We start from the raw sequence: 27,439 nt of genomic DNA on the forward strand, positions 1-27,439 counted from the left end.
CGTTAGACAATATATGATTGGGGTTTATAGAAGAGATCTATAAAAAGCCTGAGAGACGAAGAGAGCCCTCCCGAGCAGGGCCAGGGTGAGACAGATCCACCGGAATCGAACTTCAGGATATACACATGTCCTGGCAGGGAAGAGTTTGGGAAACACACAGGACCCAACGCCCCGGTAGGAACCCGAGGGAGGTGCTAGGACGCCTCAGTCCAATGGAAAGGGGAAAGAGTAAGGATGGGGGGAAGTGGGGAGGGAGGTTTTTGGGGGAACAGTTGATGCTAAGGTACGGTTAAATGGGAAAGTTACACAGTATATACTGCGCAGTGGGAGGAACCATAACGTGCATGATGGAAGGAGGCATAACGACCGCTTAAGGGGATGGGGGCACGTGAGGGAGGGATGTCTGACCTGAATATTATAACCCTGAATGTACAGGGTCTAAATTCCCCTTTAAAGATATGCTCCATCCTAAGACTAGCAGAACTCCAAGACTCAATAGCCTTCCTTCAGGAAACTCATTTACTCCCGGTAGACGAAAAAAGGATGGCCCACAGAGCTTTCCCTAAACTATTCTTTGCCTCCGGGGGAAAGAAAACCAAAGGAGTGGCCATCTTACTAGGGGCCAATGTGATATTTAAGAAAAGGGCCATACATACGATGAGGGCAGATACATGCTCCTCAAGGGCATGTTAGATGAACAAATGCATACCCTAATTGCGATCTATGCCCCAAATGAGAAACAAGATATATACCTGGGGGAAATTCTGCATAAACTAGGAGAATTGTGTGAGGGTCAAATAGTGATTGGTGCAGACTTCAACTGCATGATGGACCCGACCCTTGACAAGATACTCCCACCCACTCCCGCAGACAGTAGGAATAGGCGAACACTGGGTAAGCTCTTTAGGGAACTGGGGGTGGTAGAAACCTGGAGATTCTTCCATTAACAAGAAAGAGAATTTACCCACTACTCGGCAGCCCACAGGGGATATTCAAGAATCGACATGATTTTAGTGTCGGCCACCTTGGTACCTCAAGTAGATAAAGTACAAACAGAACCCAAATACCTCTCCGATCACACGCCGGTCCTGGTGCAAATAGTGCGGAGGAAACACATAATCACAGGCCGCAGACACTGGAAACTGAAGGAGATGATATTGAAAGATATCGCACTCAGGGCACACATGGAGGAAACATTGAATAACTATTTCCAAGAAAATGATAACGGTGAAACAGACTGGGGGGTGATCTGGGATGCAGGGAAAGTAGTGATCAGGGGGCAATTAATTTCACAAACCTCAGCACACATGCAAGAAAGAAGGCTCCTGCGGAAGAAACTTGAAGTAGAATTGCGGGAAGCTGAGACATAACACAAAGCCAGGCAATCACCCAAAATGTGGAGAAACCTCGGCAAAGTAAAAGCCCAGCTAGAAGTCCACATGGCGGATCGCACGGCACATTCCCTACTACGCACCAAACAGTCCTACTACGCCCAAAGGGGTAAGGCCAATAGATTCCTAGAGGCCAAGCGGCGTAAACAAAGGGCTCACAACTATATAGTGCACCTTAGAAAGCAAAAAGGGGAGCTCTGCACATCGCAGGAAGATAAACTAAAGATAATGGGAACATTCCATCAGGACCTCCTGCAAAGGGAGGATCGTCGCCTCCAAAATCAAATGCACTATATGTCGACATTCACCCTGCCCCAGATCACTGAAGAAGACAGTGCTACCCTGCAGGCCCCCATAAAAGCACAAGAGATAAGCAACGCTATAACACACCTACCTCCAAACAAGACCCCGGGTCCAGACAGATTGGGGAATGGCTACTACAAAACGTTCCGGAGCCAACTCCTGGGACCACTGAGTAAACTCTTCAATCACATCAGGGAAAAGGGCACAGTCACTCCGGACATGGGGAGATCAATCACGGTATAAATACTAAAGCATGTTAAGGACCCCACAGATTGCACAAGCATCCGCCCAATATCATTGCTAAATAGCGATGCCAAGTTATATGCCAAAATCCTGCCAACTTGATGAAAGTGTTGCCCAAGATAATCCATGAAGATCAAGCGGGATTCATAATAGGACAACACACTCAGGATAATGTCAGGCGAGCGATAGATATTATTGACATAGGAATCAGGATGGGGCAAACATTCCGCGCCTTGGACAGCTTGGATTGGATATATTTGAAATTGGTCTTAGAGAAATTTGGCTGCGACCCCACCTTTATCAAAATGATCCTTGTAAACTTCCAACTCCCCTCCACTACAGAGGGGACCTATACCATATGTGGTGGACGTGCCCTAAAGCGCAGCTATAGTGGAACTGCTGGGTGGTGGAGGGAGTTTATGCAGCAACAGGGAATACTGCTACTCTTATCAGCCAACTATTAATGGCAGCAAGGATGACCCTAGCCCAAGGGTGGAAAAATGTAGAAGGCCCTATAATTGCATGCTGGTGGGTGAACATTTGGAACGTACTGGCCATGGAAACAGTGGGGGCACTGAGGGAAGGCAAAGACCAGAAAGTTCTAGCGACATGGGAGCCATTCATGGAGTTCGTCAGGGACAGGGAAGCCCATCATTACAGACCAACATTACTGAGATCAATCCTGAACTAGAAAGCTTATGGGTCTAAAAGTGTAAACAAGAAAGTAACCATTTAATGCCTCGAGTAGGAACATCTCTCGACTTCAACTCAACCAAATAATGCAGAGACTGAACTATAATAGGGTGGGGGGGAATGGGAGGCTCAAAGTTGGGGACAGTTAGAACTTGTATCGAAACGAACAATATGAACGCTCAGCCTCGGACTCTGTCTGGTTCTACCTTGAGACTGATACATCGATACAAGAAAATACTAAGTGTTGAAGCTACCATGAAGTTAATGTGTAGAAACCTTGATTGTACTATGAAAATGAAAATGTTTTGAAGGAAAAAAAACAGTAGTTTGAGGGCCCTTATTCAGCAGAAAACAGGTGATCAGGCATATCGATATGCCAAACATGCGATCTGTATCAAATATCGAAATCAACTTGCAACATTTGGGACATGCTAAATGAGAAGAAAGATTCTGCGCAAGGTGAACTAGTAGCTTCGGTGTCATCTGTGTGCTGGCAGAAGTATATTAGTACCAAGTTTACTTTACCTCGCCTTTTTTCGGCATTTAATTCCGGAATTAGATCTCTGAATTGTCCTAAGCTAATATCGTTTTCATTAGAGCAAATTATATCAGCGATACAGAGTTTAAAATTTTCGAAAGCGGCTGGGCCAGATGGGATACCGTTGTGTATTCTTAAATCTGACTCCCATTTTTGGGCTGCTATTCTCCTGACAATGTTTTACAACATTTTACGATCTAATACGATTCCAATATCTTGGTTGAATTCAATCATTCCCATTTTTAAAAAAGGGGATCCGTATGAGCCTGCTAATTTTAGGCCCATTGCCTTAATGGACATCTCTGCCAAAAGTTTTCACCATTTTGTTGCTGAAACCCCTTGAGTCCTTTATTTTTTAACATAATATCTACTTTAGGCACCAAGTAGGATTTTGAAAACACATGGGTACCTCTTTAAACGCCACCATGGTTGCCCATATTTTGGCTAAATCCAAACAAGTCAATTGTGGCCGGTCTATCTGGCAGCTTTGGTTCTTGCCTGCACCTTCGATTCAGTTATATGTGAAATACTTTGGTCAAAATGATTGGTTATGGGCTTTTCACAAAGGCTACTGCAACTTATCGCATTACTTTATTTATGTTATGTATTTATTAATTTGTATTGCACCGGTAGCTCGCAAGCTTCGGGCGCAGAGACAAGGACACAGAGAGACAGGTGTTAGAGCAAATAGGCACAAGACAGTAGATGACGGGTGGACAGGCAGTGAGTCACAATATGACTTTTAGTTGAAGATGTGGGTTTTCAATAATTTGCGAAAACTCAAGTAGTTTGTTTCCATTCTTAAATGAGCAGGGAGATTGTTCCAGAGGCCAGCCACTGTAACAGTGAAGGACTTTCCTGCTCCATTTTTGCACTTGTGGGCGGCCACTGCAATCATGCCTTGATCGGCCGATCTCAGCTTTCTGTTGGACACATATAGTGTGAGTTTGGATTTAAGGTATGATGGGCCTTTTCCATAGATCCAATGTCAAAGACTTAAATTTGACTCTTTCTTCAACTTTTAACCGGTGTAATTCTTTCCTTGCTTCACTAATATGCTGGGTTCTAGTTTTCTGTTTGATGATTCTTACTGCATTGTTTTTTACAACTTGGTAGCTATGAAGGCATTGTTGATTGGATCCTAAAATGAGGGCGTTGCCGTAGTTAAGGCGCGACAAAATGGTAGCTCTTGCGATGGTAGCGGAATTATCCTCTGATAAATAGGGTTTAATGGCTTTTAGCAGTCTCAAATGGTATGAACATGTTTTGTTTACATATTGGGTTTGGGCTTCAGACCCGAGTGATGGTTTCAGCATCACGCCAAGGGTTTTGATCTTACCCAGGACTTGAATTTGTGTGTCCTTTATCAAGAAAGCGCTATAGGATGTATGGCGCTTTGTTGTGGCCGAGTGTGATCCAAAGACCATTAACTCGTTTTTTTGCCATTAAGGCACATCCAATACGTGTCCATCCACTGTTCTACAGTGTTGTATACCATGGATAGTCGCTCATTGTCTTTCTGGTAGTCTCCGCATAGTTCAATCACCAGCTGAGTATCATCAGCATAGTTGGTAAAAAATGTGTTGATGTTATCCAGAACTGTACAAAGAAATCTCAGATACAGATTGAATAGGAGAGGGGACATACTAGCTCCCTGCGGAACCCTGCAGTTGATTTCTTTTTCTAGGGAGAACATGTCTCCCCAGTGGACTCTGGACGTACTATTTTGAAGAAAGAACATTATCCATCCTATAGCTTCATCTGAGCAGTTTGCCGTTTTCTTCAGGGCTGTCTTGAGTAAGTTATGGCCTAGCAGATCGAACGTGGCGCTTAGATCCAGAGGAATGAGAAGGCCGGCTTTCCCCTCATCTATGATGTTAAGCATTTTGGTCTGCAGGTCTAACATAGCGGTCTCTGTGCTATGGGCGGAAATCTGATTGTTGGTAGTGTGGGGACTCTGAATCTTCTACATGGGCTTGGAGTTGCATTGTAGCAAGCTTATCCATTATTTTAAGAATTAAATTATAATTGGTTATGGGTATAAGGTTGTTAGGGTTCCTCTGATCCAGGTTCGGTTTCTTAACCAATGGTGTTACAGCATTGTGGGTTTCATGGTGGATAGCACTTTTATCATGTCACTGGTGGTAATTTGTGTGAACTTAAATGGGGCTGAGGAGTGGGTTATTTCCTGAGGGGGAGATGATATTTGCGTCTTTCCAATGGCTTGAGATTTTGCTATAATGTCCCTGGCCTTTGTAATTTTGTTAAAGAATGCAGTCTGGGTTGCATCACACTCTTCTTGTGTTAGAGTGCAAAGAGGAGTAATCCCCTCCCAAAAAAAAAAAGTGAAAAAAACATTAAAATAAAATTCGACCATTTGGTTTTCGACCAAATGGTTTCGACCAAATGTCCTGTCGACCATTTTTTTTCAACAAAATGTCTGGTAACCTTTGAATTGTAGAGTAAGATAAGTGATGAATTGAGGTTATAATGTTGATATTAATTTCTTCTTTTTTTGTATGTTGTAAAAGTTTGTTTTCAAACTAAAGCCAATTTTAATTTTAAAAAAACAAAAAAAAATGTTACAAGTTTAGTTGGAAGTGCAGAGAGGGTTCGACATTCGAGTTTGTAGGTATGCTCCATGGTAGAATGCCCGAGTAGACAGTTAAGGTACCCTCCAAAACCTGAAATAAATACATAAATAAATAAATACAAGCCTGAATGAAGTTTGCATATTTCACATTGTCGTTCCGTGACGTCACTTCCCAGTGCTTGCCAGAGTCCCCCACTTTTTATTTTTTAGGACTTGAACCCTGCACAAATACAACTTTATACGTCACTATAAGCTTGCTTACTTAAACGCTCTTGTAATTATACATACCATCATGTTTTGCTGAGGGTAAAGTACAAGTTGCCCTTGTTCATCTCGATCGCTATGTGACGTTTTCAGACTCTTGTTCGGTTCAAATCCAGACACGGTGAATGGTCTAGACAGAAGAAGCCGGAAGAACAGTGGAGTCTCTGTAGCATTTATGAGCTTCAACATGCGGGTCGTAATTGTTTCAGTCAAAATCTAAGAAATAGAAAAGCATTAATACGTAGAATTGTAGATTTGATTGACGAACGAGTAACAAAGAAAAAACAGGATTTTACTCCACCACCTCTTAGCTTTGTTACAGTAGTTAGCAGCAACGAAATCTGAATAATTTCTGGGATATGGTCTTTGAAACAACATTTGGTCTACGGTTTTGGGGTCTGGTTTACATAATGTGGTGGGAAAATATCCTGCATAACAATTTGGCTGTGAGTACTCAGCTTTATTCTGAGCACCATGCCCACACAGGTGTGGCACTCTGGCTGCACCAGTCACTTTTCCTCGTCTCTTAGCCCAGGCCCCTGAATTAAGCTATCACTGAATGTCACGGAGTAGGTTGGGAGGGGGTGGGGGGGTTGCACAGGGCCAGTTACATGGCTCCATTACATGGGTCAGTCTGAGGTGCAAATAGTTGTAAGGATTTCTTTGGGGGGCAGGAGATGGGCTCCATGCATATTGCATGAGCAAAATCTGTCAAAAAATAAAACAATACTTGCTGCCATAGTGAATAGAAAAGGGACTAAGTCCCATTTTCTATTTCCATGGTCGCACAACGTGATAGGAGCATGGGGGCTGGTAGCCTCATGCCAGCAAATGGGGTGAGTTTGGGAGGTTGAATGATGTGTGGGCCAACGTACAACAGAGCCATAAAACAAAATGGCATCACCCAGGAAAAGGGATAGGTGGCTGGCGGGATACTGGCAGTTCGTTCCCGTGTTTACAGCCACCTAACTGGCAGAGTGGTGCCCTTCCCAGAGTGTGAATTGCACTTTGTTACACAGTCAATTTGGGCTTGGCTGCATAGACAGGACATGATTTGGCAATCCCAGGATCTATCCCTTGTGGGTGGATTGGGAACGCTTAAGTACATTCAATCCAACCAGGTTACAAACTAGATTGCACTACTTGAGCACATGTCAAGATCTTGCCATTCAGGCTTTCTTTGGCTCCAGGGTTTTAACCAAGCTGCTAGCAGTGGTGGCGGCTCACCTCAGGAGGAAGGACATTCATGCCTTTCGCTACCTGGAAGACTGGCTCGTCCAAGCTAGATCCCCCGATTTAGTGTCAGTGCACCTTCACAGCATATGCACTGTATTGCAGAGCCTGGACCTCTCCGTGAACTTCAAAAAGTCTCAGGTTTCGCAGTCCCAGTCACTCCGATTTAGCGGTGCGGTCTTGGACACTCGCCTGCTCAGGGCCTTTCCTGGCCGAAGATCGAGTAGAGAACATTCTTTGACTGGTCAATGTCCTCCAATCCCAGAGACAAGTCCTGGCCCTCAGCCTTCCTGTGCCTTAGGCCTCATGGCCTCCTGCATCCTAGTGGTGCCGGCGGCAAGGCTCCTCATGCGATTGTTTCAGTGGCTTCTCCATTGCCAATAGTCGCAGTTTCAGGGCCACACATCGGACCCCTTGCAGGTTTCGGATCAAGTGGCTCAGTATCTTGCATGGTGGGTGGTGCTAGACAACTTGCTGAGGCCGGTACGAAATCCATTAATGCCTACTGTAAGGAACTCAAGGTGGCAACAGTAAAGACAGACAAGTGATCACAGTTCAAGGGTGTTTATTAAACTGTAAATGCAGGATGGAAATACGCCTAAGCTAAACCTAAATCTAAGATGTGAGCAAGCATCGACCACCGAAATGAAAAATAAGGCAGTCCTTGTGGTGTCTTGTCAAAGTAAAAAGCATATACTAAAAACATCTATTGCCAATTCCTTACAGCTAATTACAGAGAGAGTGTGGAATAGGCTTTCAATAAAGAAAGAAGTGTTCACAAATAATAAGTCAGTATGTGATTCCCAGGGTTCTCCCTTCCCCAGGTTCTGAGCATGTGAGAATGCAGATTTCCTGAGCACAGCACACACTCAAGCTTTCCCAGCATGAGCCGACAGTTCTTCAGCAGCTATCAGGTTCTCGATAGTTAAGTCTCTTGCCTTCGAGGGCCTGATATTCTCAACAAACACAAAGTTCTGTTTCACAAATACTTTGGGTGATGGCTTCACCCCTAAGTCCCCCTCTTCTGGGAGCTGACCCCTCGTAAGTCGCTTTCAACAAATCAAATCAGTTCCTTTCTCAGTGCACTTTGGGTGATGACTTTTCACCCCTGGATCTCCCCCGGCCGCGTTTGGACCCCAAATTGCAAGGGAGCACTTCACTTCCCCTGGTCTTTCACTACTTCTTACTTTCACAAATCTTAATGTCTTTTCAAACATTGTGGACTTTCCTTGATTGGGCTCACTCTTGCTAACCTTTATAACACACTGTTCATACACTCATTTCATCAAGCAGGATTCATTTTCCTCAGTTTCCCAATCATCTGCCGGTCAAAGACTTTCGACGGTACAGAGGATTTTACAAGACCCCTGTGTGACCACTTTGACTTCTTCTTGCCTTATCCCAAGGCCTTATGGTTATGGCAGTTTCTACCGTCGGGTAATCGGCCAGAGTTTCCTGCATGAGCACCCACGTGGTGCCGGACTTCTCTGTTGCTGGTTTCTCCCTCTTAACATTCTTATCTTTCAAAGTTCCAATTAGCTGTTGGCTACTTTTAGTTTAAAACAGCTTGGTTTCATATCGTTACTCCACTCGACTCACCGGCGGTGATGAACTGCGTTTCTTTCTTTCTCCTTGGAGTCAAGGTTGGTACCGCAGAGACAAGCGTCCCTCCCTGGCTTCGTAATTAGCAGAGAAGGGTCTTGTGTACCATTGACATCTGTTCCAATACACGCTGGCTATTGTTCGTGGACTTACGCTTCCTTCTGCTGAGGTTTCACTGGCCTTAGTCGGAAAGGGCAAGGTCGCTTCTCTCCTGGTCTCCTCCTCTTGAACTGCCGTGCTGAGTTAGCTCTTACATCGTACAATCTGCCTGGCTAGTCTTGTGCTTGTGTGCTCTACCTTTTATCCCTCTGGGGAAGGGAAAGGGCCATCAGGTGTGTGTGATTCTGGTCAATTGCCTGACTTTGCCTGACCCTTGTATTGGGACATGACAGGTGGCTCTGGTGTTAGTTCGTTGGCTTTCGTGTTGTGTGAAAGTGTTCGTGTGAGTAAAGGGGGGGCAGTGTTTTGGAATATCCTACGTGGTAGGATGGGGAAAACGTGTCGCAAGTAGGGGGATACCGTGACTCACCTGTCAGTGCCCCACTCCCACTTCCCAAGGACCCCCCATCCAGGTGATCCTCCCTCACTAGTCAAGCCCCAGGAACTGGATTCAATAGCGATGGCCGTGTCCTGGCCACCTGGATTACAGATCCGTGTTTACACCTTCAGGTTTCTCACATACCGTTCCTCTATGCGATGTAGCCACATTTGTTTCACAGTGGAACCAGGAAAGCAAATCTACATTTCCCTGGTTTTTTCCTTTTCGGTGTTCCACAGTGAAACAATAGGGTTGTAGGCCTAGAAACCATTGCATGACCCTAGGGTTGGAGTCTTTGCGTTGGGTAATCCAAACTAGGGGTGAGTGGTCTGTAACAAGTGTGAACTTTCGTCCCAATAGGTAGTACCTAAGAAGGATAATGGCCCACTTGATGGACAGGGCCTCCAGTTCCAGCATAGAGTAATTTTTCCTCTGTGGGAACAGCTTGCGGCTGGTGAATAATATGGGATGTTCTAATCCATCGCAAACCTGGGATAGGACGGCTCCTAACCCTGTAAGGGAGGCATCGGTCTGCAGGGCACACTCCTTAGAGAAGTAGACTACCTGTTCAAAAAAAAAAAAATCGAGTTTCTCTTTTATTACGTTTTTAATTCGAAATGGGGGGTTCCCCCCCTTTTTTTACACGCAGAACCCAAAAAACACATATAAATAAAAAAATAAGAAATTCGATTTTTTTGTTTTCGGATTTTATTTTTCGACATTATTGTAATTTGACTTTATTAATTCAATGTTATGACTGCACACCTTATTACATAGGTCATCCTCGTCATTCCAATGATGTTTCTGGTGTTCGGCATTCTTAGGTTTATCTGTCAGCCGGGCTGTTTTGTCGGAAAAGTTGGAGATAAACCTTCGGTCGTATCCTATTAACCAGAGAAAAGCTCCAAGATCTCTTTTGGTCTTGGGAGTTGGTTTATCTAAGGCGGCTTTTACCTTCTCATGTTGTGGTTGTAGATTCCCGTTCCCTAAGAAGAAGCCAAGATATTTTACGGCTGATTGGTCCAATCTGCACTTAGCTGGATTAGCAGTTAGGCCAGCGTTTCTGAGGACTTTCATGATGGTATAAAGATGGAAGAGATGGTCCTCCCAAGTCTTTTTATAAATGCCAATATCGTCAATATAAGCTCCATAAAAATCAGAATAGGGTTGTAGGATTTGATCCATGAAGCGTTGGGAAGTGGCTAGCGCACTGTGTAGAACGAAAGGTAGGACTTTAAATTGGAATTCCTGGCGGTGTTGAAAACGCAGTCTTTTCCTTATCTGGTCCATATACAGGAACTTGCCAGTACCCCTTATTTAAATCTAGGGTAGATAGAAAGATGGCTGAACCAAGTTTATCAATTAGGTTGTCGATGCGTAGCATGGGATACGCATCGAAGTCCGATATGGCTTTAACTTGACGGAAGTCAATACAGAATCTCCAGGAATGGTAAGGTTTAGTGATCAGTACGATAGGCGAGGACCATGGACTTGAGGATGTCTCAATAATGTTGGCTTTCAACATTCTGTTGACTTCCTTGATCGATATGGTTTTAAGTGTACCACTTTACCTTAGGGTGTTCTTATATAGTGGTATGTACCTTTGACTCTTCCTGGCTTTTCCGAGAATACATTGGAAAATGAGATTATTACATCCTTTAGGTCTTGTTGGTGTTGAGGAGATAGCTCAGAAGAAATTGGATCAAAGTTATCTATATCTTCGGGAACCAGACAGGCTAGTACTTTGGCATGGGTGGTTGACAGGTTCTCTTTCCACTCTTCCAAGAGAATTACGTGATATAATTGGATTTTCTGTTTTCTATCTGGTTGGGCTACTCTATAAGTACATGTTCCCTTTCTTTCTACTATTTCAAAAGGTATGTGACATTTAGAGACCAGCTTGTTATCTGAGGTTGGTAAGAGGACCAGCACTTTCTGTCCTATGGAGAATGATCTTAAATTCACTTTCTTATCATATGTGGCCTTTTGTTGACTTTGGGTTTTGTTCATAGTAGTACAAACTAAGTCTCGGACCAACTTCATATGTTCTTGCATTCGGGTGGCCGTTTGCGAGATGGGAATAGGGGCCTCCTCTCATTCTTCCCAGGTTTCCCGGAGCATGTCCAGGACATCTCTCGGCTCTCTTCCTTAGAGCAATTGAAATGGAGAGAAACCTGTGGAAGCTTGGGGGGTTTTTCTCACCGCAAATAGTGTCCATGGGATCATTCGTTCCCAGTCTTTCCCGTCCGTGTTTACCAGTTTTCAGAGAATTCTTTTTAAGGTTTTATTGAATCTTTCTATCAAGCCATCGGTTTGGGAATGGTACACAGAAGTTTGCAAGGTGGTAATGTGGAGTAGCTCTTTGACTTCAGCCATAAGCTTATTCATAAAATTCGAGCCCTGGTCTGTTAGTATTTCCTTGGGAAAGCGACCCTGGAGAAATATAGTAGAAGATGTTTAAGTATCAGCTCGGTGGTATTATTTCGCATGGGAAAGGCCTCAGGATATCGGGTTGCATAATCCACGATCACAAGGACATATTTATTGCCTTATCTGGAGGTTGCAAGCGGTCCAATTATGTACATATCAATTCTTGAAAAGGGGATTTCTATAATCAGCAATGGATTCAGAGGGGCATGTGATGGGATGTACGTGCTGTTCTTTTTACATATTTCGCATGTCTGTATGAAAGTTTGTACATCGGCGTGGATACCTGGCCAGTTAAAATTTCCACCAATATGCGCCTGGGTTTTTAGATTGTCCTAAATGCCCCCCAGTAAGGTGGGAATGCACGTTTTCCAGTACAACCTTTCAGTGGCTTTTGGGAATTACTAATTGTGTTTATACCATACCCTGTGGGGAGGTTTCTTTGTATGTAAAGCAATCCTTGTTTTAGAAAGAAAAAGGGACTCCCCTTCTGTAAGCCTTTTTCTTCTGAATTGTCTGTAAAAACACCTCAGCGAGAACTGGATCATTTCGCTGGGCGAAGGCTTGGTCTGGGTAGATGGTAGGTTCATCTCCCTTCCTTTCTTCGATGTTAATTGATTTATCAGATTCCCCAAAGCCTAAGTTACCTCTTTCTGTTTTATCTGGTTAACTTTTTTTAAACTGAGGAAATAGAGCTCTTTCCAAAATCCCTTGGGCAATTTGATCTCCCTGACATACCTAATGTTAGGGAGAATTCTCTGTATAGGCTAATTTCCCAAACCTAGTGAGTCCCCCAGCAGCTTTGCTGGATTTTGGGGGTTTATTTTTTTCTCCTGCTAAGAGTGAGACTCTTTTTCTCCCACTCTTAGGCATGATTTGAGAATGTCCTTTGACTATGTAATGTGTTTTATGGGCTATGTGGTCTTTTACTCCATAGGGCTTCATGTGTTTTTGGTATGTGTGTTACACAGCACCCTCAGTGCAGTAATACTGGGTTGTCATAGTGACCCCCAAACAGAGACTCCATACCCTGGGACTGACTACTGTCTCCCAGGGCATGTAAAGACACCATTGGCTTTACTAGCCTCAAATTGTGAACAGAAGCAGTACAAACCATCATATTGTGGAAGTACTGGTAGGGGTAATTAGATTGCCCCTGGGTCTGTTTTCCAAGGGGGCACTGTCCAGTCCCCCCTTGTCGAGTTTCTGGCTGGTGGCAGTGGATACCACGCAAAATATTCCACCAGAATATTTCCTATGGGATTTTCCCATTCATTTTAAACGCACCACTTTTTTGGTGCAATGTTAAAGATACCGCCGGGTTATTTAATATTAATTCCCCGGTTGGGTCTTTTTGCCAGGACTCGGTTTTAAAATGCCGTTTGTGTTCGCCTCTGTAACTGCAACCCAAGTCGAGCCTTTTGTTCCACTTTTGGCAGGCTTCTGCACAGAAGCCTCCAAAAGTGGTGCCACTCTGTCTGGGTCTACAGGATGTGTGGGAGGAGGGAATAGGCACCCTGGACTGAGTTGCCTCTGAGGGAATAGGCACCCTGGACTGAGTGAGCTCCCCGCTTAACATGTTTGAATCCACAGGAACTAAAGAATCCGAAGAGGGAGAAGCTGAGCCGACCTGCAACGACAACACCACCGGTGGAGCCCTGCTGAACCAAACTCGCCACTTCCCAACGACAGAGAAGATCTTCCTCCAGGAGAGTCTTCTTCCTTTGAGCTGGTGGGGTTAACCAGTTCTCCTTTTTCACCTTCCTGGATCGTCTTGTGGTCGAATAGCTCGTGCCAAGCACCCCGGCAGCCGGATAGCCACGCTTCACCACTACCGCGAATAAAAGAGTAGTACCTTTTAACCGGGAAACTCTGCGGCTGGTTTCTTCCCTGGCAGTGCAACTACCTTCAGCTTTCCTCCACGTCGAGATCTTCTCTTCCCCTGGATGAAGCTCCAACTTGCACCTGCTGGAGCTTTCTCATCATTTCAGGTACTGTGTCCCGCCTGGTCTCCCTTGCAACAGACTGTTCAAGGTGTCCCATAAATCCTTGACTCTCTATCCTGGGGGTGACCTCGGACCTGTTAACTAACTTTTCTGAACTGATCTAACTCCTTTTGGAACTATCTGCAAAGACATTTAAAGTGTACTTGAACTGTGTGATCTTGGGCACATTCCGCCTTGCTCTCTCCAAGAGTGGGCCTGGCCTATGAACCTTTGCTCTACAGTAGACCCTGCCTTTCTTGACTTGCTGTGGTTCTTTAAAAGTGTTGGTATTGTGTGTTTTCCTATTTCTGCTTTTTCTCTCCCTTTTTAAATCATTATTGGAGTGCCATATATGGTTACACGCTCACCTCTGCTTTGCTAAACAAGTGGTGTACTAACCTAGGCTTGTCGAATAATTAATTAGGGAGGTGTATATATTTCTAGTGACTGTGTTTGAACTTGCTTGACATATTAGTGCCAGTGTATTTTTACAAGTGTGTTTTTAAATAAATAATTATATACTTTTATACCAAAGCTCTGGTCAGTGTTTGCTTGTGCTACTGTATTTTTGTACCTAATGTGTATACTCTATATACTGCCTAACTCTTCTTGAGAGAAGTATGACTGCTCAGCCACAGCTACCAGGTAAATCTGGGTGGTACAGACTGCTACCAATTGGGTTTACTGCTAACACCTGTAGTCTTAAACTTTTTGCAGTGGTCCCTAAGGGAACTGCACAAGTTTCTGCCTAACACCTAAAAAGGGATCCCTGCATGGTTTTGTAAGAGAACCTTTACATCTCCCCTAAAGTTGGGATCAATAACGCCTGCTAAGACGTCTATCCCAAACTTCCATGCTAGACCAGATTTTGGGGCCAATTGAATGTAACACCCCAGTGGGGCTATCAAAACCAAGTCTGTAGGAATCATTCTTCTTTTCCCAGGGGGAATGGTATCTTCCTTAATGCTATAGATATCAAACCGTATTGATTCCTTGGTGGCGATGGAAGGACTAGAGGCTCTCTGACTACGTTTTTGAAATTGTAGGGTTCCCCAATTAGTTTCAATTGAGTCACATCCCATGCCTGACACCATATGTAAGGAATTTGACGACACACAGATCCTCACTGCACTCACGGGGGACTATGAGGAGGATGTTGCAAAGCTGAACGAGATCTACCTAGAAATCCAAGCATGGATGGCCACCCACAGTCTCTGCTTAAACGATGATAAGACAGAACTGCTTATTGTCAGATCCCAGGCCCGACTTAACAAATCAGACCCTAGATACCAATCCTTTATCATTGATGGCAACATCATAAAAGTATCTAAAGAAGTTAAAACATTGGGTGTGTACCTTGACTCCACACTTTCTCTCAAAAAACAAATCAACGCCACCATCTCATCCACAGCATACACTAGCAAGCTTATCAACACGTGCCGACCATTTTTATCCACCAGTAGTTGCCTCACCTTGGCCAGGGCACTTATATTGTCCAAACCCGATTACTGCAACACACTCTTCCTTGGCACAATCAACCACAACCTGAACAGACTACAGACATTACAAAATAACACCCTCAGATGTGCACATAATCTCCCCCGCAGGGCCCACATTTCTACCGTCAGAAAAGAGTCGCACTGGCTCCCCATCCACAAGAGGATTAAACTCCGATCACTTGTCATCACACACAAATGCCTCTATCTGAAAGCCCCTCATTATCTTTCAGACAAATGTATTAGACACAGTTCCACAAGACCAACCAGATCCCCGTATTTACACCAGCTCAACATCCCAAAGTTTAATCTAAAAATATCAGGGGGAGCTAGCTTCCCTATATTAGCAGCGAAACACTGGAACGCGCTGAACTTGACAATCAGAGCAGGCACATCATTCTGGTCATTCAGAGCCAAGGTAAAGGAACCACTCTCCTCGCACCAATAGAGTATTATCGGCACTTAGCAAAAACCGGCCTCCGGTAATCCAGGATCTTCATGCAACAGTAATGCATTTGACCACTCTGTAACCTGTCCACTTACCAGTGGACCTTGCCTCTTCTCGGACTACTTTGTAACATGGTCCATTGTACTGTAACTCTCTCTCCGAATGTTGTACCCCACCTTTATTTGTGCAACTATATGTAATTTAGGACTTTCCTAAACTCTCAGACCACTTTGTAACATGGTCCACTGTACTGTAACGTTTTCTTCGAATGTTGTACCCCACCCTGTATGTGCAACTGTATGTAACATATGACTTGCCTAAGCCTAAGCGCCCTGCTACCCTAGGGTTTGGCTGCGCTATATAAATAAATAAACTAAACTAAACTAAACTAAACCAAACTCATGGTGGCAACAGTAAAGACTGACACAAGTGATCAGAGTTAAAGGGTGTTTATAAAACTGTAAATGCAGGATGGAAAAACTCCTAAGCTAAACCTAAATCTAAGATGGGAACAAGCGTCGACCATCAAAATGAAAAATAATGCAGTCCTTGTGGCATCTTGTCAAAGTAAAAAGGCTATACTAAAAAAAAACGATTGCCAATTCCTTCCAGCTAACTACAAAAAGAGTGTGGGACGGGGTTTCAATAAAGAAAGAAGTGTTCAAAAACAATAAGTAAAGATGTGATCACCAGGGTTCTCCCTTCCCCACGTTTTGAGCACGGGACAAGGTGGATTTCCTGAGCACAGCACACACTCGAGCTTTCCCAGCACGTGCTGACAGTTCTTCAGCAGCTATCAGGTTCTTCGATGGTTAAGTCTCTTTTCAATAAAAGTCTCTCGCCTTTGAGGGCCTGATATTAGCAACAAAAACAAAGGGCCTCATTATGAGTCCGGTGGCAGCCGTACCGGTAAATATCGGCACGGCTGCCACCGGAGTCATTTTTTTCTGGCGCCCGTCAATAGGGACTTAATGGGGCATTACAGCTTCGGCGGTCCCGGTAATTCCCTATTGGACTCAATGGGAATGGGGAGGATGAATGCACCGGAACAATTCATGAATGGTGCTGGTGCTTCAGTCAAGGTCTGCGAGCAGGTGCCGTTCCGCCTTCCAGGTCAGACCTGGTGGGCTGAAAGGCACCTGCTCACAGAACTCATAGTTTGCCGGTCAGGAAACAACGGTACCGGCAAGCTTACTGGCACCATTGTTTCCGGACCTGCAACCTTGTAATGAGGCCCAAAGATCTGTTCCGCAAATAGATTGGGTGATGGCTTAACCCCTAAGTCCCCCTCTTCTGGGCGCTGACCCCTCGCAAGTTGCTTTCAACAAATCAAAACAGCTCCTTTCTCAGTGAACGTTGGGTGATGGCCTTTTACCCCTGGATCTCCCTCGGCCGGGCTCGAACCCCAAATGACAAGGGGGCACTTCACTTCCCCTGTTCATTCACAATACAATGTAAGGGCACCTGGCAGAGCCCTGAAAAACCCAGGTGGGTGTACTTAAGTAAACAAAACCAAAAATTCAGGGTGAGATACTGAATGTATTTAAGAACATTTAACCAAGAATGGTGGGGATAGAGCTCCCAGGGGTGTTTACAATACAATACAAATACGTATAATCCAGTAAACCAGAGCTGGATTTAAAGGCAACAAACATTTACACAAAAACTGCCAAAATTTGTCATTACTTTCAATTGTGCAGCTACAAAATGAACATAAACATGGTTTCATGGACATTTAGAGAAAACAACAACAATGCTTAGACTATGCATTGTTTAGATGATGTAATCGACACAACAGTGTTTCGGCCTAAAAAGGAGCTTTAAGATGCAGCTTTGTGGGCAGGCCTTCATCAGGACGTGTGATGGGGTAGTCCCGGGATCTCTATCTACAAATAACAAATGGAGTGTGATGAGTAAAGGAGTGACATTGAAATTAAAATGATGATTCAAAAAGCTCCCTAGGGATGCTACATTAAAACACAGAAGAAAAAAGCTCCACAACAGTGTCGCCTAGTTCTTACCAGTAGCTTATCCAGTGCATGGATGAGCAGTAATATCCATCATGGGTGTAGATATCGGGGGGGGGCAAAAAGAATGCCAATAAGGGAACAAATATGTACCTAGAACAAAATGATAGGATCTATAAGTTTCCTATACCAATCCGTGTCCCATGTCTCAGTTAATGGAAACATAGGGGAAAAAAACTTACTCAGGCGGTAAGTAGTGCCTTCTATAGTAGAAATGGTGCAGACACCCACTATGCATAAATAATGTCTTCCCTGGTTGAGGTGCTGGAGACTCTCACTCTGCTTGACGACTGCTAAACCTGGCTGTCCATTTGTGACATGACCTGTGTGTCAAAAAAATGCATGTCCGTGAGGTTATGGCAGTGCGTGTAAGAATTCCAAGCACCGCAGTTTGTTGTAAAAAATATATATGTCTCTGCCTAAGCAAATTAAACTTATTGGGGCAAGGAAAGGAATTTCCCTGAGACTAGGCACGGACAAAGTGTGTTTCATAACACTTACTTGAGAAGCGGATCTCTCCGCATTTGTCTGGAGCTGCGCTGCACAAAGTTGCCGGCAAAGAGAGCAGCCGAGAAAGTGAAACCGTTGCTGTGGGAATGCCGGGTAAACGTATACGCGCATCATCCTGATTGGATGAGCCTTGGCGCTCCCCTGCTGGTGCGTCATTTGACCAATGACAAATAGACAGCTGCCACGCAGGTGGAGGGACGGACCTTAGGGGTAGGCAGTAAATGACATGCAAAACCAAAATGTTGCACAAAGTAAATCTTAAAGAACATGCCGTGGGCGCGTATGCTAAACGAAGCGAGTTCAAGCCAGGTGAAAGCTGCACCTGAGACAAGTATATATACTGACGGGGGCCAAATGTAGAGAAATGCAAAAAGAAATGTAAAAAAACGTCTGTTTCAAATAAACGGCATGCTCATCGAGGAGTGCACCGGGATTGGGTATACCTACCAGTCCGCAGTGTATACATGCAGAATAGTGTGCAGAAAAAGCGGTCTCCGGTGCAGATTGATTGGTGCTCTGTGTGTGTTAGGTCGTACTTGGAAATGCACAAGTGTAAACAATTTAACATTCAAGGCAACATTCGGTATTTTCCCAATTGATGTCTCAGTTCTCACTTAACATCAAAGGCTTCTTATGACAACATTGTAAAAGTTTCTTAAAAAGATTTTGATTTGAATATGTCAGAAAAAGGATGTCGCATGTAGCTGCCTTTTCCGTTTTACATTAGAGTGACCCAAGTATATGAACATGATTGAAAAACACATGTTCCAAGATACATCCCTTGATGTGTGTTAGGAAAGATTTCTTCAATTGTGGGTAATTTTCCTTCCATGTGGCAACCCCTAAACTTTTTGCTGTTGTTTTCACTATGATCTAGACTTTGCCAGAGAAGTGCAGCCTTCTGCCGCACTCCTCTGGGCTTTGGCTCCATTCTTACGGGGAAACTGACATGCCCTTAAGTCAGTCAGTACCGGGAAACTGTGTTTTCCGTAGTTTCTTTATCATGTTGCAGCTTTCACACAACATGGCACAAGAGGGCACTGTAAGCTAAGTTACTGCTCTCTTGGGTCTCTAGTCTTCTACAGGCCCTAGATACACTCTTTGGATTGTAAATGAACGGTGCAAGTGAATCACGGACGGGATTGGTGGCAGTGATCGTTTCTTGTGTTTTTGAGCTCCTTTTGGCGTTTTAAGCGCGTTTCTCGCGCTTAGCCCAAAATGGTGGCCTGGCTCCCAAAATGGCCAGACCACGAGGCTCTTTGTCCTGTCCGCTGACCGTCTTGCCCCCTTCACCTCCCCCAGGTCGAGCCGACCCAGGGTCTTCCTTATTTGGGCATGTACTTTCCCGTGAAACACAGATGCTTTCGCGGGCTTCTACAGGCCTTGTGTGTGCCTCCAGGATGCGGGCTGGGATGTCTGGTCCCAATACACATCCTGGGTGCCAGAGAGTCTAGGGTGGTGTGAATGCCTGGGACCCCCGTGGTCCGTGATAGGTCCATATATGGTGTGAGTGTTTTATGAGTGGATCTCCCATTGGGTCCCCTCCGTTTTGGCGCAAAGGGAACTGTGGATAAGAGGGGTCTGGAAACGCCACTACCATGTCGATCTCCTGAGTTCTCACGAACAAAGGAATACAGTAGCCAAGTATCCTGCAACCACAAGGCTGAACCGAAGAATCGCTGGTGACCCGCTGAAGGACTGCTCCTTTGCACTGCTGTCGTTTTGTGAAACCCTTTCTACCTCTGATCGAACGAGAAGGCCTGTACTGGTACTTCGACCCCTTGGAATAGTGGGAACAACTATTCTCGGCATCTTCACCATCTCCTGCACATAAGCCTTCGGAAGTGTCTCTGGGCCATCCAGCAGACTGACCAGCCTACCGAGGAGTCTTGCTCTGTAACCGCCGTCAGGTTGTGTTGTATTACGAGTCCTTGTCACTCTCACACGATTCGTATACTTGGCATTCCCAGGTCTGAAGTGAGTAGTGTACATTTGGCTGAAATACACACAGCCGCTCCGTTGCCCTGCTGCGGTAACAAACTGTGCGGGTTCACCGCATTTGGGACATCCTCAACTCAACTTCTGCTGCTGCGGAATGTACACGACGCCGAGACGTCCCTGCTCGTATCTGAACCTGCCAGCACTGAAACTGACGTGGAGAAGCCTGGGTCTGCCTGCATCAGGGACCGGTGAGTAGCATCGCTAGGAACTGGTCGCCCTCCTGCAGTAGCCCATCGCTTTTCCCCGCTGTGTCTAACAGCACGCCTTTCTGTACTCGCGCTCTGCTTCTGCCCCCAGTGGAGGCTGCGCTTGAGTCGCGGAGCTCTGTTCATCTTCATTTGTCCATCGAACTAAACTGCCTGATTCCCTCGAAGAGACTCCCCTTTTGCCCGTTGGCACCAGCGTGTGCAGGTACTTTTGAGCACAAGGCTCCACTCTTCGTAGGGCTCGGACTTCCTTTTAGTTAGGTGCCTCGGAAGGCGGACTGGGTCTAATTAATATTCGCACTGCCTGTTTTCCTCCCCATCTAGGTGGTCTACACATTTCGTGCGTCTAACTCGTTAGACTCATTTGTATTTGTATATATATATTGTATTGGTTTGGTATGTGTTGGTTTACTTGAGTTTTATTGTGATTTCTCGCTACGGTCAATGTTACAAAGGCCTTGTAATATATTTTTAATATAACACCTGCTTGGAGTAATTTGTAAGTGTCCTTGCTTTGTGTGCTCATTGCGGGCTTTCAGTGACTCTCACCCCTCTTGAGACCTAGTCTTGACCGCCGCGATCGTTACCCTGATGTAACGCTCACCTGATTCCCGCAGAGGCGCCGGTCTTGACTGGGTGAATGCCGTATAATCAAAGGTGATGTGTAACACACGGTTGGCTCTTTGGGCTGGACCTCGGTGCACTGTATTTCTGACTCGAAGAGTAAGATGTCTGCAGATAGAAAATATGGGATTAATGAACTGGGGTTATTGGGTGCCTCTCTCCTCTTCCCTTTCTCTTCTCCTGTAGAACCCCAAAGGTTAACGCCCTCACCTTAGGTAAGTGAACGCCGAGCTCTCCATCTGCCTCGGGGCAGGGTGCCGTAACCAGTTTCTTCACTGGATAAGGGTGCAGGCCTCTTGACCTCAGAGGACTGCTGTCTGTCGTTAACTGCACAAACGGTAAGGTCTGGGCACTTCAAATGTCTTAAAAGTCTTTTGTAATAATATCTCTTGTTTTGCAGGGTTCCGGCGATGGCGGATGGCGGGCTGAAGAGAATTGAGGATCGAACCCGCGTGAGGAATAGAAGCGCCTGGAAGCACGTAAGTAAGCGCTTGTAGCCTGCTTCACGATGCGCACTAACTGTCCCTTTTATCTTGCAGGTACAAGTTCGGAGCTTTAGCGAAGCTGAAGGGTGCTGGAATACCCACTGGATTCGGCGTGGGAAGGAGTAATGGCACGTGAGTAATAAAGTTGCCCAATGTCTTTAAAAGCACCTTCTTTTGTCTTTCAGATGCAGCGCCGAAGACCTCCGGAGCGTGCGAAGAGCTGGTAAGCTTTTGTCTTTCAGATGCCGGAATGCAGTGCGAAGACCTCCGGAGCATGCGAAGAGTAGGTAAGCCTTTGTGTTTCAGATGCCGGAATGCAGCGCGAGGCGTTGGTGACAGCCGATGGACCAGGTAAGAGATGCGCTGCCACTGAAGACCGTAGTGCTAACCTGTTCTTTCTTTGTCTTTACAGGTGCTGCTGAAGGCTGGATTCCAGGATGATAAGCCTTTGTTCCCTTAGGCCCAGGATCAGAAGCTGAAGACACGATGAGCGTTCTGCTGCAGAGAATGCAGAATAACGCAAAGCAAGATTCATCCATCGGGTGTGGTTTAAATAGCCTCCTGTAGTGCTTAGGTGTCTCCTTCCACAGCCTCGCCTAGGTAAGAAAAGAGTTCCAGCTTTCCAGAAGAGTTCCAGTGTTCTGAACCTAGGGAGTGGCTCCTGCCCCACCCAACAGGAAAAGTAGTCCCAAACAGAAGAGGATCAGGGGCTCAACTGGCAGGTAAGTAAGCAGCATGGTCTGCTGCAGGTAAGTCCACCCAAGCATTATGAGCCCGGCGCTTCCAGCGCTGGGACTGGGCATCTTTATGAGCCTGGTGCCACTGGCGCCAGGACAGGGTCCAAAAGGTCCCAATTGGGACTGGCTGGCACTTGGAACCGGGGTTATGGGTCTGCTTCCAAGGGAGTTGGGCAAGTCCTGATCTTTTGGAAGCAGAGATCATGACACCTGATTGGTCTGGCTTGTCCAGAGGTTACCCTGTTCCAAGAAACTAGGCTGGCCTTCTGAACCTCTGCCCCTCCAGGACAGAGTTCAGAAATCCATCTCAACAATGTGCAAAGATATACATTTTTCATAAACCATGGTGGTGGCGCATATTGAAAGACTCAATGTTCAACAGTGCAATTAAAGATTGACAAACATTATTGTGACGTTTGCCGTGCGTTTCAGAGCTGATGAGGTCAAATAACAGATGTACTAATTTACAGACATAACTACTCGTAAAATGTAAGAGACCCTATGGGACCCCCAGGAAAACTTTGATATGGGTGTCCAAGGAGGCCAATGAGATATACAGTTTTTTAGCTGCCCTCACAGAACAAGGCCCCTGTATGTCCGCAGGGATGGCAACAAAGGGGGGTAGGGATGCCGCCACCTCTCCCAAAAGTTCAGTGTAAATGTGTAGCTAATACGGAAATGCCAATAGCTATTTACTGATTATAGAAGTGTTTCCATTCCACAGAAACATTCAATCCTGTTTTAGACACCGTGAAAACAGGATTGAATGTTTCTGTGGAATGGAAACACTTCTATAATCAGTAAATAGCTATTGGCATTTCCGTTGCTCGCTTTGCCGGCAACTTCGTGCAGCGCAGCTCCAGACAAACGCAGAGAGATCCGCTTCTCAAGTAAGTGTTATGAAACACACTTTGTCCGTGCGTAGTCTTAGGGAAATTCCTTTCCTTGCCCCAATAAGTGTAATTTGCTTAGGCAGAGACATATATATTTTTTACAACAAACTGCGGTGTTTGGAATTCTTACACGCACCGCCAAAACCTCACGGACATGCATTTTTTTGATTAACACACAGGTCATGTCACAAATGGACAGCCAGGTTTAGCAGTCGTCAAGCAGAGTGAGAGTCTCCACCACCTGAACCAGGGAAGACATTATTTATGCATAGTGGGTGTCTGCACCATTTCTACTATAGAAGACACTACTTACCGCCTGAGGTACGTTTTTTTTCCCTATGTTTCCATTAACTGAGACATGGGACAAGGATTGGTATAGGAAACTTATAGATCCTATCATTTTGTTCTAGGTACATATTTGTTCCCTTATTGGCATACTTTTTGCCGGCCAGATATCTACACCCATGATGGATATTACTGCTCATCCATGCACTGGATAAGCTACTGGTAAGAACTAGGCGACACTGTTGTCGAGCTTTTTTCTTCTGTGTTTTAATGTAGCATCCTTAGGGAGCTTTTTGAATCATCATTTTAATTTCAATGTCACTCCTTTACTCATCACACTCCATTTGTTATTTGTAGATAGAGATCCCGGGACTACCCCATCACACGTCCTGATGAAGGCCTGCCCACAAAGCTGCATCTTAAAGCTCCTTTTAGGCCGAAACATCGTTGTGTCGACGATTACATCATCTAAACAATGCATAGTCTAAGCATTGTTGTTGTTTTCTCTAAATGTCCATGAAACCACGTTTATGTTCATTTACTGCACAATTGAAAGTAATGACAAATAATGGCAGTTCTTGTGTATATGTTTGTTGCATTTAAATCCAGCTCTGGTTTAATGGATTATATGTATTTGTATTGTAAACACCCCTTGGAGCTCTATCCCCACCATTCTTGGTTAAATGCTATTAAATACATTCAGTTCAGAAATGTATTTTTTGTGACTACGGTATGTTTTAATATGTAGGATTGGTGTGACCTCTCACCCTGAATCTTTGGCCCTGTTCTTTCACTACTTCTTACTTTCACAAATCTTAACATCTTTTCAAACAATGCAGTGGGGACTTCCCTCGATTGGGCTCACTGTGGCTAATCTTTGTAACACACTGTTCATTCGCTCATTTCATCAAGCGAGATTCATTTTCCTCAGTTTCCCAATCATCTGCTGGTCAAAGACTTTTGACGGTACAAAGGATTTTACAAGACCCCTGTATGACCACTTTGATCCCTTCGTGCCTTATCCCAAGGCCTTCTGGTTACAGTAGTTTCTACTGTCGTGTAATCACCCAAAGTTTTCTGCATGAGCACCCATGTGTTGCTAGACGTCTCTGTTGCTGGTTTTCCCCCTCTTTTAACATTCATATCTTTCAAATTTCCAATTAGCCGTTGGCTGCTTTTAGTTTAACACAGTTCGGTTTCATATCGATACTCCCCTCGACTCACTGGCAGTGATGAATGTTAGGCAGAATCCTGTGCAGTGCCCTTAGGGACCACTACACATCATTAAGACTACAGGTGGGAATACAAGTTTCACCTTTGGTACAAGCCTGTACTACTATGTAAGAGTGGTAGCAGTAGTGGAGCAGCCAGCCTTATCTCAAGAGTATATGAGCAGTAGCAGAGATTACACAAAGGGACCACAATTACTATGACTCAAGCAAACGCTGACTCAGGGGTTTAGGTAAAAAAGATAAGTACATTTATTTTGAAACCATTTGTTATCAACACAACACTTCTATAAATTCAAAAACCACACGTAAAATATACTACAACTAACCAATTCACTTTGTACAGTATTATTCGAGGTAAGTACCATGTGTTTGAATGGCCCGGTGTTACGAAACAGAACACGTTACCGTGAATACAATTGCGATAACTTTTGACAATTCGGTCTACTAGATAAATGCGTATCCTCGGCAAGAAATGCTACCGGGGTAAAAACACACTTAGCACCCGAAATACCCAGAGAGAGTTGGGGGTAAATATCATAGACAATATGTTGGTCAGGCAGACAGAATCGAAGAACACACAGACAGGAATTCAAGAGTCAAAGGGCCGGAGCCAAAGTCGAGTGACACCGGTTGCCTGTTGTCGAGGATCACACAGTCGGACAATTTGAGATTCAACGTTGCCAAGAGTACTTTGATATTGACAATGTTCGGAAGCAAAAGTTATAAGAAAGAGTGAAAAGTAAGGACAAGCCTTAAAGTAGAGTAATAGGGATTTCACCCAAAATTCCTCAAACAGGACACAGTACCTTTCTCAAAGAACGAAGCTGGTACCAGGGCAGTTGTTCCTGTTGGTTTCCTGCAGACCCACGCTTTCCTGCAGCTTCAGCACGAAGAAGGAGGATGAGGGGGTCCGCACCACACAGGGTTGAGGCCGGCAGCAGCGACAATGAATAAAAGGTGCGCTCCTTAAAAACAGAAGAGGGTCTTCAGGTGGCTATCCGGACCACTAAAGCAGTGTGCAGCGATTTCAACCACGAAGGCGACCTCTGACTGAAGAAGATGAGCTGGTTATCCCCACCAGGCTCAAGGGAAGAAGACTCCGGACTGGATCTCCTCTTAGTCGTTGAAGGGTAGATAGCTCAGGACTGCAGCAGGGCTTCACCGGTACGGGGCAGTTGCAGCTGTCGACCTCTCCACCACTTCTTGTCGGTTTCTTGTAGTTCCAGTGGCGGCTGTCTGACTTCCAGCCCAAGAGACCTGCCTTTTATGTGAAAAACCCCCATTCACACAGCCTGGCTGTCAATCACCCAGCAGGGGGGTTGTCCAGCCCGGACAACCACTCTGGCCAATCATGACAAAGTGTGACTTGGGTTTCCTAGGATACCCTGTGCAGGGGGTGACTACACCCCTCCCTCACATTCAGCCCACCTAGACACTCAGGCGTCTTGAGGAGGGCTTCTAGGTAGAAGCCCGCCAAAAGACAGTGAACAAAGAAGGCGAACCTAGTTTGCCGCGCAAAGTAAAAAACAAGAAGGAGTTTAACAAAAAGAAATGGCGAATAAACCACACCGGAGCCAAACTAAAAAGGATTTGGTCAAGCGGCTTTAAGTTTGAGGCTAACACAGTAGCCTACAATATTACCACGGTTATGTCAGATAACCATGGTAGAAATGTAGGGTAGATACCACTGCCACCAGCCATGTATAAATGTTAAGAGTGAAACAATGCTCTAGGAGGTTCAGATAAAGAGTTAAGGGTTAACCCTTCCAGTACTCCATGTAAGATGGGGTGTACTGGATCTGTGGTTACTTTTGACCAAGTAAAGTTAATGGTAACTTTACCCTTTTCTGGGAGACAGTAGTCACCTCAGAAATGGAGTCGGTGGGAAGTATGAACGACAACCCTGTGCCACTGCACAGAAGGTGCTGTGTGACACACACAAAGAAGGGGGCTACTGAAGTGGTGTACTCCAGAGCCCTCAATCACAAAAACAGGTAAAAACACATAGCAAAATACAGGTAAGAGTGGTGAAAAGCTCACAATCTTGCCAAGTGGAAAAGAAACAACTCCAGAGATCCAGAAAAGCTGCTGAGGGACTCACTAGGTAAGGGAAATTAGCCATGAAATGAGAATTCTCCCTAACAATGAACCGCTTGGCTTTATTTCTCCTTGGAGTCAAGGTTGGTACCACAGAGACAAGCGTCTCTCCCCGGCTTGGTAATCAACAGAGGAGGTTCTCGTGTACCATTGACATCTGTTGCAATACATGCCGGCTATTGTTCGCTGACTTATGCTTCCTTCTGCAGAGGTTTCACTGAACTTAGTCGGAAAGGGCAAGGTCGCTTCACTCCTCGTCACCCTCTCGGTCTGTGCCGTCTTTCTCCTCCTCTTGAACTGCCGTGCTGAGTTGGCTCTTACGTTGTGCGGTCTGCCTTGCGCGTCTTGTGCTCCACCTTTTATCTGTGGGGAAGGGCCGTCTGTAACGCTCACCTGGCTCCCACGGAGGCGCTGGTCTGGTCTGGGTTGCTGTGGCCTCTTCAAGCATGATGCGCAGAATTCGGACCACCGATTGAACAGGACCCCCAAATCTTGCTTGTCTGGCCCGTAGGAATATCCTTCTGCAGATGAGAAAGGGGATTAACTGTCTGCTGAATAGTGTGCTTGCTCCCCCCTTTACTCCTTCGT

General features: G+C 45.2%; 1 protein-coding gene across 2 annotated transcripts in view; it reads right to left on the reverse strand.

The window, feature by feature from the left end:
- Positions 1 to 27,439, reverse strand: part of DLEC1 (DLEC1 cilia and flagella associated protein) — a 1,790,999-nt gene that overhangs the window by 172,605 nt on the left and 1,590,955 nt on the right. For both annotated transcript variants that reach the window (XM_069647686.1, XM_069647685.1), the window contains exon 35: positions 6,050 to 6,241. In XM_069647686.1, coding sequence (XP_069503787.1) covers positions 6,050 to 6,241 — 192 coding nt within the window. The remainder of the gene's footprint in view (positions 1 to 6,049; positions 6,242 to 27,439) is intronic.

This window comes from Ambystoma mexicanum, chromosome 2q (assembly GCF_040938575.1).
Source record: "Ambystoma mexicanum isolate Mex_15411 chromosome 2q, UKY_AmexF1_1, whole genome shotgun sequence".
Taxonomy (NCBI): domain Eukaryota; kingdom Metazoa; phylum Chordata; class Amphibia; order Caudata; family Ambystomatidae; genus Ambystoma; species Ambystoma mexicanum.